The sequence below is a fragment of the Artemia sp. Qi Xiang Cuo genome, chromosome 15, assembly GCF_049724085.1.
Source record: "Artemia sp. Qi Xiang Cuo chromosome 15, ASM4972408v1, whole genome shotgun sequence".
Lineage (NCBI taxonomy): Eukaryota > Metazoa > Arthropoda > Branchiopoda > Anostraca > Artemiidae > Artemia > Artemia sp. Qi Xiang Cuo.
Window position 1 is genome coordinate 29,557,325 of NC_142808.1, and position 13,190 is coordinate 29,570,514.

The following is a 13,190-nucleotide window of genomic DNA, read 5'->3' on the forward strand; positions in this document are numbered from 1 at the left end:
TTACCCCTGGGAAAAAGAAAAAAAAAACAAAAAAAAACAACAAATAAACACGCATCCGTGATCTTTCTTCTGGCAAAAAATGCAAAATTCCACATTTTTGTAGATAGGAGCTTGAAACCTCTATTGTAGGGTTCTCTGATACGCTGAATATGATGGTGTGATTTTAATTAAGGTTCTATAACTTTTAGGGTGTCTTTTCCCCTTTTTTCGAAAATATTCAAATTTTCTCAGGCGCGTAACTTTTGATGGGTAAGATCAAACTTGATGAAACTTATATATTTGAAATCACAATTAAAATCTGATTCTTTTGATGTATCTATTGGTACCAAAATTTCATTTTTTAGACTTTCGGTTACCATTGAGCCGGGTCGCTCCTTACTTACAGTTCGTTACCACGAACTGTTTGACTAATCATGGTATTAGACGAATAAAATATAATTATCGGTATCTAAAAATTTCTGATCAAAATAAAAAAATTGTAACTTCTGTTTCAAAATCAAGATTTCCGGTATAATCAGAAATTGTTGAAGAACTCAAAACTATAGAACTTCTGTTTCGAAATCAGGATTTCCAGTATTATTTCCCAAAAATTTATGAAAAAACAAAACTCTGACTAGTTTGTCGAAGAAATAATATGAATTTCAATAAGAATTAAAAATTATTTGATTTCTGTAAAGTTAAGCTTCGAAGCTAGGGTAGTCTGCTTTGCAAAATTCGGAGAATTACAGAATAAAAACTTCAAACTACAAATAGTCAAAGAAAGAATTTTTTCTTTAAAAAAACATAAGAGACTGCTCATAGAAGACTAAGATCTGTCTATCTACATTGGAAAAAAATTCTACCTAGTCTAGAAAAAAGATGGCCTCTAGTATAACAAGGAAATCCATGGGCTTGTACATTTTCGGATGCAGAAGACAACTAAAAAACTAAAAAAAATGGAACATCTGATTTTGAAATCATGACTTACCATATTTTTTCCCAAAAATTTATGAGAAATACGGAAATCTTGCTTAGCATGTCGGAGATATATTATGAAGTTCTATGAGTATTCAGAGTTATTTGTTTTTAAGAAGTTTAGCTTCGAAGCTTGGACGTTTTATTTAGACAATCTGCAATGTCAAAACGTCAAAATCGGCAAAGTCAAAGAAGGAATTTTTTTTGGAAAACCAATGCAAGCTCCAGCTACTAGAAGGTCGAGACCTATATATAAGCGTTGGGAAAAATGATATCTAATCTAGAAATAGAGATTCTTTTAGGATATCGAAAAAGATCGATGCGTCATGACGACTTTTGAAAATATTTTTAAGGGAACGAACCAATTTCTTATGAAACAAAGCTCCTTTCATGTTGTGTACTTTTCATAGTACGGTATTACTCGATTAAAATACAAGACATTAAATCAAAAATTTCAGGAAACACCCCAAAACATCAGAATTTAGTATTCGAGATCGACTTTTCCAGATTTTTTTCCATTAAATCAATAAGAAATATAGAATTTTGTTGTCCAGTTCTTAGACAGTTCTAAAGAAGTACCAGATAGAATGATTCTGAAAAAGTTGACTTTCGCAGCTAAAATAGTTTTGTTTTGACCTCATATACAGCATGAGAAAAAAACGGTTTTATTTTTGCTCTGGAAAACTAATATCAATTTAGAAGCTTCACTGGTTATTTTTATGCCACTTTTGCGGTTCGGATACGCAGTAGAAATTTTGAGTTTGCATCTCTTACCTATTTGGAGCTACAGACCGCTGATCACAAGGAAAAATATAGCTGCGGAAGCATAACAGTTGCTCCGCAACAAAAAAAATAAAAATGGACGTAATTCCCACGATGCAGTGAATAAAAATTGAGGAATTTAATAAAATCAAACATTTATTCACACCACGTGTATAACAGAAATGTACACATAAAGTGTCTAATCAAATAACTAGCTTAAGAAAATATTAAAAGCATTTACACAAAATAACACAAAAGTTCATTGTAGTAAATGAAAAAACAAACGCACATGTCTGAACATGTCTGAAAAAAGCTGGATTATGCCTACGTAATTTAACATTACAAAAAAGGAATACTTATCTGCCTTTTTCTCTGTTTCACTTATTTATTTTAAAAACCCAAAACTATATCATACAAAGATCTGAGAAATAGCAGATGGCAAAACAAATATTCTATTAGAGTTTTCTTTTTTTCCAGAACCCAACACTTGAGCAACTAGATGGACAGGTCGGCTATATTGTTGGATACCTCTGAAAAGTGTTTGGTGAAAAATAAACTCACAAATCAACCATCGGCCTTAAGGACAGAGCTATACGATTTTAGTAGATTGACATCTAAATAAAATTACAATTATACAGTTTATGTGTTACCCATCCGAATCCACGCCACATTTTGGGATAAATATACGAAAAATAACCTTTTTTACGGCCCCAATCAATGGGTAGCCCATAAGTATTGACACTAGCAGCATGCATATACAATAATAAAATGTATGGAGCACAAAAAAAAAATGTAATAAAATTACTTTATTTTTACCAAATAGATCAGTTTTATACTTTTGATGCAGAAGATGCTGAGAAAAATAAAATTTATATCTCACTAGAGTTTATGAAAATAAAAAAACGTAGTCTGAGAAACATTTCTAGATGGCATACGAAAACATTTTTACTAGATTCAAGGATAGTCTTTTGAATAATCTTATTGATTATTATTACGCAAGAAATATTTGTAGAAATGTAATTATAGCTTTCGCTCTGACAATATCAATAATAACATCCATTTTGAAAAATACTATCACTAATGCTTCCAGCTGTAAAAATTCAGAGGAAAATGGCTTTGGAGTTTCTGGGAGACAATATGGAATTTTGTTTAAAAATGATCAGGGATGAAGATTAACTGCGGACGTCAAAAACCATTTTTAATTAGAGAGAACAGTGCAGACCTAACATTTTACATGATTTTTGGCAAGTTTTTTTAAATACTTGGATATTCGCAAGATACTGCTTGGGACATACCTGTCCTCAGGGAGGGGGGGGGGGATTCCTCTCTTACAAAATTTGTGAATTTGAAGGAAAACAGTTTTTATCTCATGTCTCCAAATAAACTGAGCCTGTGTCTAATTTAGAAATATTTCAAGCTAGTCAATTCTGTGAACCGAAATAAAATTCCTCTTCATCTGTTCGTCAAATCTTTCTTATACTGGTCCCAGACAACGGAAAGAAGATTTTCTCAAAATTAACGTATGCCCAGACATGAGAAATTTACCGAATATTAAGCAGCAATCAAAGAAAGAAAGATGATTATTCCTTAAGATTATCTTCTAAGGCATAATAAAATAGTTATATACTCCACACCAACCCTAAGGCCCCTCCCCTCACATTGGTTAATTGCACTTGACAAGATAAAAATCAAAGCAAAGAGTCCGCCTCTCAAAGTCCCTTGAAGCCGAAAAAAACGGATCTTGACTCTTGTTGTTGTGAAAAAAACGGATCTTGATGCTTGTTTTTAGAAGACGAAGATGTTTTCTTCCGTGAATTAAACGACGAGAAACAAAATTTTAGTTTTCTTGAATCTTTTCATATTGAGACTTCAATCAAGTGGTGCATTGTGAATGGTTTTTTCAATATAATTTTAAAAACAAGTAATGGCCATTAGGTGAATGCTTTTTAACCATTTTTTCGTAACGTTTACTACAGAATAGTGCAAGCCATTGTTCAAATCGTATGAACATGCACAGTTTTCACGATCAACGCGAAAATCTTTGATAAAATGTCATAAAAATCTATTTTGGTAGATTAAGAGATATCCATTTTCTTTGGGGAAATTCGCAGGTTCTATGAAAAATCCCAAAGAATTTGGAGATAGTGGAAGCACTGGCGGTGTTGGTTGGGTATTAACTTGTTTTCAACGGAATTATCCCCAAATTTCAGCCCTACCATAAGTCGTTTTTCAGTTTATGAGTAGCAAAAAGACGGACAAACTTTCTAAATAAGCACGTGATAAACATATGCCGAAGTGACATAAGAACTACCAAAAATTATCACAAAATAATAGTTTTCCATCTAGAAAAAATAATATTTAAGTAGCCTTCCTAATTTTAGAGTTCTAAGGAGGGCTTTTTCCATCGAAATTAGGTTCCGTACACCATGAATCTACCTGACAATTATTAAACTAAAAGCTGTTTCTCGATGTAGGAATTAAGGATCTCAACTATTTAGCACAATGCCAAAGCAAAGCCATCAAATATTATGGATAATTTTTGTCTTATATCCGGGATATTTAAAATATTTTCTTAAAATGGTAACTATTTACAGATGTTGGTAATAGACTAATCCACGTTCCTAATGGATTTTGAGATTTACTGTTTATCTTCCTGAAGTTAATGAATAGGCTAAAATAAGCTAAATATAGAGACGTTCTGAAACTTTGCTTCTTTAGCTTCGGCGTCAGTCAGATCCGATGATAGGCTAATTTTATTTCTTGAATTTGTCGCCCTCTGTGGTCTTCTCTTATAGTGTCTTGGTGGCTCTTCTCGCCATTTAGTAAGATCCATTGCTGGCAACACGGAACTCTTGCACGAAACTCTTGCATTCCTAAAATAAGAAATTATGGTAGGAAAAAGAAAATAAGTATATAGAAATCAATGAAAGAAAATCCTAAGATTACAAATAGTGACAAAAACTTGACGATAAAAAAAGACCCTAACAAGATATGTACCCAATTTGAAACAATCAAAATATGTATTCTAGAGCTGAAATTATTTCAATGATCGATAGCTTTTTATTTCAATTAGCTGTTCCTAGCCCTTTTTTGGAATTCTTACTGGAAGCTAAAACCACACACAGAAATTTTCATTATACAGCTTTATTCAATAATCAATTACATTATGAAACAGTCTTCCAGCAGAAATGATCCGTAAAGACTCCAAAATTTAGACTCCTTTTAGAGAAGTTTCAGCCTTTTTAAAAACCTTTGTATAGCTTTAAAGGGTTATCTTTTGATAATAATCTTATTCAAAATCGTCTGCCCATTTAATTCTAGGCTCACTCCACAAAAGAAGCCTACATAAGAAAAATTCCTTTGGAAAACCCTCCTATTTGAATGATGTAGTATTTTTTGTTTCTTTTTTGGCAATCGTTTCTTATTCAGAATGCCAAAGTCAATAGTAAAAAAAAAAATCAGGTTCTGAATCAGAAAAAAAAAATCTTTGTATGGAAACTCGCTATTCCGAATTCAGTGCCAGAAAAATTCACTAATAAACGCACGGAATTCGAAAGTGTTTTAGTGCGAGTTCAACATTACGAATTTTCATGAAAAAAAAAAATTCTTGCCAATTTTAACCACAAAAAAGGCTGCATAATTACATGGCGCAAAAACGTCCTAAGTAACTATTTTGTTTCTCAGATTGGTTTGAAACTTGCAAGGCATGTAAATAGGGACAACGTGACTTCAGTGAAGACAGAAATATTATTTATTATTTAGATACAAGAATGGTTGTATTGATTGTTGTCGTTTAAAATGGTTATTGAATACCAAACAACAGTGGGTTTACTCATTTAATAAATTACCCAGACATGCATTTATTTAAAAACGCCATCAGTTACAATAAACCCTAACATGAAAATGCCGATATGGAAAATATTACAATACTACGGAGGATCGGACATTTTAACTGAGTATTTAAATTTCGCCTAAAAGTTAAATTGCATTCCAACGTTCGAGTAGGGTATTAAAAAACAAACTAATTTAAAAGGCAATATTCGAAAAAAGAGTTTTCCAAAGGGAAGAAAACAGCGATATTGAATCCTAAGACAAGCAGAAATAAAACAATATAATAAGTCAAACTTAAAACAAACATAAATTACTATGAAAGAATAGGTCAAACTTAAAATAAACAGAAATAAACACAAATAAAAATAAGGCTTACAAAACCCTTAAACAATTTAAAGTCTAGAATTTCATTTGCACATTGCTAAAGACAAATTGCATTTTGAACAATTTTGTATCGCCATTAAAAATTTCTAAACATAAAATTGCTCAAATTTCCTATTTATTTCTTTGATTTATTTCATTATCAGAAGCAATATTCTTGCGTTACATATAATAAAGAGCGATATGGAAGGAGAAGTCGTACTAACCTCGAAGGGTACTCATTCAATTGAAAGTCGAAGGTTCTACTGTCATTTTTAAGAATCAAAAGTGATAGGAGGGCAACGAGCTCCCACCCACGCCCTTTTTCTCCAAATATACCGGCCCAAAATTTTAATATATCCATTTTTTAAGATAGACCAAAGGTCAAATAGCTACTCTGCTGGAGTTTAAATACCCCCCTAGATCTCCCCCCCCCCTGGGAAAGGGCTTTAAACTATGCAAGTTGCTTATTGTTAACATATAAGATTTTTGTCTTTTGGGGGGACGGGGTATGTTTGATCCTGGCTCTTCAAAAAGGCTTAGTGTATTAAGGTGAATCTTTGAGAAAACTTCCAGAGGGATACCAAGCACAATCAAAACACACTATGTTTATGATGATTGTCAAAAGTGTGTATCAGCTATTTATCAGGAATGGCTGAAGGCATTAAGTCAAAACTTCCAGGTTATGTTAGGGGAGATGTTGAAAAGTGAGGGCAACCCACTCCTTCGCCCTTTTTAGATGCTCTCTCCCGTCAACACTGATTGAAATAATGAAAGAGTCATTTTGTTGAAAAGAGGCAAAAGGTCTAATAAATGTGCCTCCGGGAATGCCATGCCCTCCAGCTCCGGAGCAAGGATTGTAAATGTGACTTTGACTACTTGTGACTCCGACAACTTAAGGCTGCAACTACTACTGCTTGCGACTGTGAGCACTACTATTAGTACTGCTACTACTATTGTAATTGTGACTGTGACTGCAAATACTACTGCAACTTTTACTATTACAACTAAAATTATTGGACTAAATCAAAAGAGTTCAACTTGATCCTGCTTGTCAGAATGGCAGAGTGCATCCAGGTTGTCAATGGGATTATCTGCAATGTCTCTCAAATGGCTGAGGTTATTAAATTGAAAATTTCAAGGAATATTGAGTGGAATGTTACATTAAATCAGAAGACACTAGATGCATCCAAGTTGTCAAAAGGGCAAAGGGCGCATTGGGGCGTATCAATTGATCTCAGAAACGGCTACAGGTAATATTGTTAACAATCAATCTAGTTTCATTACTCCGACACACAAAAGTTTTTTTTTCAAGACCCTCTTCTTTTTAAACATATTACTTTCAAATGTAAATCAATATAGAAAATCAATTGGTGATTCATTTATTGATTAGTTGATCCAAAATACTACTTCAACAAACCGAATAGGTTACTGCTAAAATGAACAATATTAGTTTCAAAAATTTACTAAGGCATCATTTTCCCTTAAGTTTTAATTAAACAAAATCAAAAGAAAAGGTTTTGACAAAAAAGAGTTCTTTTCAAATAGTGAAATTAAATTGAAGTCTCAAATGAAGTAATCCTTAAAGACATTTTTTCTCTTTAATTCAAATGTGATTAGTGTTGTGTTTTTTATATTTTGACAAATAAAAACACGTTATTCGAGGTATAACCCTTTTTGGTAAAGTGGAAATGATATTAGCAGTTTAGAGGGTTTGAGGGGATGGTAACCCTGCTCTTATTTATAGTAATTTCCATTAGTTTGGAATTTGACTGGCTTATTAATTTAATTAGTGTTTCTTTCATTTGTGCATCCATAGTAATTTGTGTTCATTCTAAGTTTGACTTATTATATGACTTTATTCCTACTCATTCTATGTTTTGATATCGCTCTTTACTTTTCTTTGTAATATTTTGAAAATGTCCTTTTTTGTAAGTGAATTGACAATTAAAAGCTACTTCTATGTTTTTGTGAATTTTACTGTCAGAATATTTGGGTGGAGAGCCGCCGGTTAAGCAAATTTCCACGCAACATCTGAGTTTCATATGTCGGGTGAGGCGGAAAACGTCTCGTCCTGGTGCAAGTAAGTAAATAATATTAACGTGCGTATTTTTTTAGGTTTTTTTAATCTTGTTTAAAAGGGCTGTAGTTTTTTTTTTATAGCAAATTTACAACTGCAAATTCAGTATCATTCCGTTTGCAATGAGAAGAAGAAGAAGATTTGGCCACCTTCATTAAAAGCTCACCTTACATTTAGGCAATATTATAGAACTCAAGACTTTGAATGAACCCAGTTAATGAACCTTGTAAGCCAATAGACTGGTAACAATCTGTGACCCAGAAGCAACTATTTCGTTTTGATTATATATATATATATATATATATATATATATATATATATATATATATATATATATATATATATATATATATATATATATATATATATATATATATATATATATATATATATATATATATATATATATATATATATATATATATATATATATATATATATATATATATATATAGTTTGTTTTAATTGTGATAATTTATTTTATCTATTGGTGATGATCGCTGTTGGATGCGATCAAAATATTCAGTAACTTTTGTATCTGTTTTTCACTGTCTAATAAAAGGACCTATGCCTATGGGAGCTCTTACTTGTTTTTTGTTTACAATTCAAAATCATATATCTAACAAGTTCTAAGAATTTAAAGGACTTATAAGAGAAGACCCTCTGTGTGGTGAATGACGTCCCCCCCCCAGCGATTACTCCCCGTAAAATGCCCCCCCCCCGTGGAAAATAACCCCACGGATAATACTCCCCTCGGAAAATATCCCCCCGCAGGAAATACCCCCACGGAAAATACCTCCCCCGGAAAATACTCCACCCCGGAAAATACCACCCCCCATGGAAAATATTCCCCCCAACCCAATAAATACCCTCCCCCCGGAAAATTCCCCCTTGGAGAATAAGGCTTTCCAAATTTGCGAATTTTATTTGAGTTTAATTTTTTTTTATTTCCGTTGGGGGGAGGAGTTTTGGTACTTGTGTATTATGCACCCCTCACTCAAGTTTACGCTGTGTAAAACTCAAGAACAAACCGGTTTCTTCGTTAGTTTTTTTCAGCTTAGCGAGAGACAAAACAAAGACAAGTGACAGAATATATGAGAAATATATAAATTGGTCTATGTGTTTGGACATAAGGGGGGGGGGGGTAAAGTATTTGGACAGTTTGAAGTCAGAAAACAATTCTTTCTTGGTATATGACCACTAAAAAATTACAGAAGAATAGTGGCGTATCTGGAATTTTTTCCACTAAAAAAAAAAAAAAAAAAAAAAAAAAAAAGTAAATGTAATGTTTCATTTCAGTGTTTTTTCCCAGATTTAAAGGTTTTTTTCAATGACCGTATTTCCAAGTAATAAGTACTATTATTAGGTTAATGTAGTGTTTCATTTAAGTGCTTCATGATGATCGCTGAAAAAAGTTTATGTTATTTGTGTCTTTCATTTATGTTATTTTACTGTGTTCATGGCCATATATTTGACTTTTAAAATACACTTATCTATCTATCTATCTAATATGCAGAATAATTGTATAATATAGCCCAAATTTATTTCTAAAGTAACAAAGAAACTAACGAAAAAAACGGCTTGTTCTCGAGTTTTGCACAGCGTAAATTTGAGTTTATGGCGCATAATACACAAGTACCAAAATTCCTTCCCCCAACAAAAAAAAAATCAAATTCTCAAATTTGAAATTTTTATTTTCCATGGGAGAGGGAGGTATTTTCCGAGGGGTATTTACCAGGGGGGTTGTATTTTTCACAGGGGTGTATTTTCCGTAGGGAGGAATTTTTCGGGGGGTATTTTCCAGGGGGTATTTTCCGTGGGTTTTTTTCACTGGGAGGGGGGTATTTTCCGCGGGGTATTTTCAGCAGGAGGTGGGTTATTTTCCGCAGGGGGTATTTTCTGGGGGATTTTCCGCGGGGGTATTTTCAGGGGGCGTAATCGCGGGGGGGGGGAATGCATAGAACCTCTCAGTATATTGAGAACAATTAGCTTGTATTTTACGGGTTACGGGTAAAGTTTGTACCTTGTGTCTGAATTTAGTTTTCTCTTTTCAGTTCGGATATCTCTATGGTTGGTTAGCTGCTTAATAACTATGAACAAAAAGACCTTCGGTCATGCCGACTAATACAGTGAGGATGCAAAAAAGTATCATACAAAATGTTACCACTTTATTTAATAATTGGATGATAGTCCCAGAAAAGGACAATTTTTAACCACAAAATTAAGGTACAAGCATACTCCATTGACAAAAAGACTTGTTCATTGCAATCTCAAGTTAAAATTCAACCACAGCTGAATAGCTCACGTAAAGCATAATTGACCATGAGCTAATACCTCTTAAGCAGCAACGTTTATAACCCTGTGACTTTTTTATTGTTGGAATGTTTACAATTTGCTCTACCAGTCATTACTAGGCTTCTAAAAAGACAAATAGCAAAACACAAAAAAATTCCAAAATAAACGTGATTACGGCACAAACTGGCTAACTATCTTCAAGAAAAATACCAACACATTGATAAATATAGCACAAAAAAAATATATCAGCCTAATGGCTGAAAGACCACCATCGTAGATCCAAGTCATCGGGACAAGGTTGGAATAGGTCACATGGTGAGTAGGAGAAAGAATGTCATCTTTTGACTAGGGTCTTACTCGAATAATACCCAGAAAAGTATATAAACTCACACGCTTAATGCAACATTGAAATTGGTACCTTTTTAGTAGACTATTGAATATCTAGAAAGCTTAGTAAATGTCCTTGTACACTGAAAAAAACTAACAAAGTGTGTGAATTTTGACTTTAAAAGGCAAGTTGTTCTGGATAAAATATATTAGGTGATAAATATTGAGCTAAAATCCCATTCTCGACATACTTAATTTATTTCAAACAACTCAATTGCATTTCATTGGCCCTATTTGGGGGTGTTAACCTTTAAACATTTAAAAAAAATCTTTAGTTTTTTTTTTGTAAAAAAAAATCATACCTTGCTGATACCTTGATAGCTTACTGAGGTGTCTTTTGTCAATTTCAAATTCTGGCTATCAGACAGTTCATGTTGACAAACTCTCAGTAAAGAGAGATGTACCAATAGTGACTGATGCTTAAAATAACAATGAATTTTGACAATAATATAGATTAGAATATAAAAAGAACTACCTTTTTATGTTGATTGCAAATACGTAAAATTTATGAGCTGTTAAGTTAACCATCAACGACCATGATCCTGGTAAAATTAACATAACTTTGAAAATAGATAAATAGCCCCCCCCCTCTCAAAACAAGGGAGCTTGATGAAAGTTGGACCGTAAAATTCAGCATCTCAAATAACCCTGTTTCACAAAGGCTCCATAAAAAAATCGATATTTGTACTTTTTTCAAGAAGAATCGTCACGGAGGTATATTTCAGTGGTCCTAGAAAACTGGGAGAGGGTTCATTCAAACAGAAAGCAAAATATACCCCTTTTAAGTAGAATAGATATTGCTCAACAACGAAGAGGTCCTTCTAGCCATTTTGTAGCGGCGACCGACAATTTGGCTAAAGAAGGTCCAAAATAACGTTACAGTCCGAAGTAGGCCATAAAAAACAAAGGGGAATATAGAGAATCGTTTTTAAGCCTCGTTTAACTGAGTTGACTTATTTAAGCCTTCATAAAACCATGTACAATGGTGTGTAGTTTTACATTGGATATTAGGGAGAAGAGTCAGTGAATCTTTTTGTGGGTGGCGGGAGAGGGCGAAGCCTCAAAAACCGACTTTTTAGGCCCCCTATTTCTAACTTTAAGTAAGCGTTCCGACAAATATTGGAGGAGGACAGTTTCCCCTTTACGTTGAGAAATATTTTTCAAATAGACCGGTAATATGAGTGCTGCGGAATGACAGCTCCCCTCTTACTGCGAAAATGTTTTAGGTGTAACATGTATAATCATATTCATGTGATTACCTGTAGAGAAAGGGAAGGGTGGGGGGGGGGGTAAACTTTATATAAAAATATTGGTTCGAAGAAACTCCCATTGAAAAACCAGATTGGTTTTTAAACGTTGATCAATAATCTTAGAAGAGCTGATGAAAATTAATAATATCCATTTTGTCGTAGGAAAACTCACTCATAAGATGCACCATTTTGGGAATTTCGAGGGGCTGACAGACTTATTGCTTCGGGACATGCCAGAGAAAAACAAAATCAGCTAATGATTTTCCTCAAATACAAAGTAAGTCCTGACTTGATTCAAAAAGAGCTAACGAGCTAAGTCCTATTTTGGTTAAAAACAATGTAGACGCACAAAATGGAATAAGGGCCCTTCTGTCAAGATATTTGCAGAAAAGTAGGACTGTCGGGCCTTGCTTGAAGAATCAAATAATGTACATCATGCTTACCTTTTAGCTAAAAAGCTGGATGAAAAAGAGGGTGGTGTGGGAAGGGGGTGAAAGACGTACTTTTTGCCTCAAATCATATAGATATTAAATCATTGTATCGTCAACTTTAAGAAAGTCCCTTATGCCTACTTATGTGCTAAAAGACTAGAGATGACATAGGGACGGGAGGTATTGGAGAGGATGCTGACCCCCTTAGGTTCTCTAACCCCAAATACTGATAATCCTTTCATGCTTTTGGTTCAAACAAGGAACAATATGTCAACTGTTCTGTGGAAAATCTTGGATTCGGATGAATAAATGAGATAAAACGGCCCTACTAGCTCCTCAATTAATAAATATTTGGAATCCTTGCATGATTCTGTTTTAAACAAGATGTAACTTCCCTACCTGGTGCTAAAAGATAGAACCGAAAGGGAGTGAGGAGGGGGGGGGGATGTGAGGATCTAGAGAGGCTATGAGCCCCCTTCGGTCTTCCAATCATGGATATTGAAATTTCTTCTATAATCATTGTCCAAACAAGGAATGCAGTTGGAGGGCCAATGGGGGTTCATCGAAAGGGCCACTCGCTTATTTTAATTTTATCATCATATAGATTAAAAATATTTGCCTTATTGTCCTTTGAATGAAGATTTTCCAAAACTAGCTTTTCAAAGGGAAGTAAAGATTAAAATCAAAAACGAAAAAAAAAATAAATTCAAAAATATAAAAGACAAACATAAGGCAGAAACAAAATATAAGATAATGATCTAAGAGAGTTCCAAACTAATTCGAACCCTAAAATGAAGCATGGACTCCTTTTCCGTTATAGAACCTATCCGTAAGCAATCT

At 33.5% G+C, this 13,190-nt stretch overlaps 1 protein-coding gene across 1 annotated transcript in view; it reads right to left on the bottom strand.

Moving 5' to 3' along the window:
• Positions 1-1,866: 1,866 nt before the first annotated feature.
• Positions 1,867-13,190, bottom strand: part of LOC148943530 (salivary peroxidase/catechol oxidase-like) — a 171,675-nt gene continuing 160,351 nt past the window's right edge. Inside the window, exon 14 of the mRNA XM_089101013.1 lies at positions 1,867-4,589. Coding sequence (XP_088957139.1) covers positions 4,388-4,589 — 202 coding nt within the window. The 3' untranslated portion in view covers positions 1,867-4,387. The remainder of the gene's footprint in view (positions 4,590-13,190) is intronic.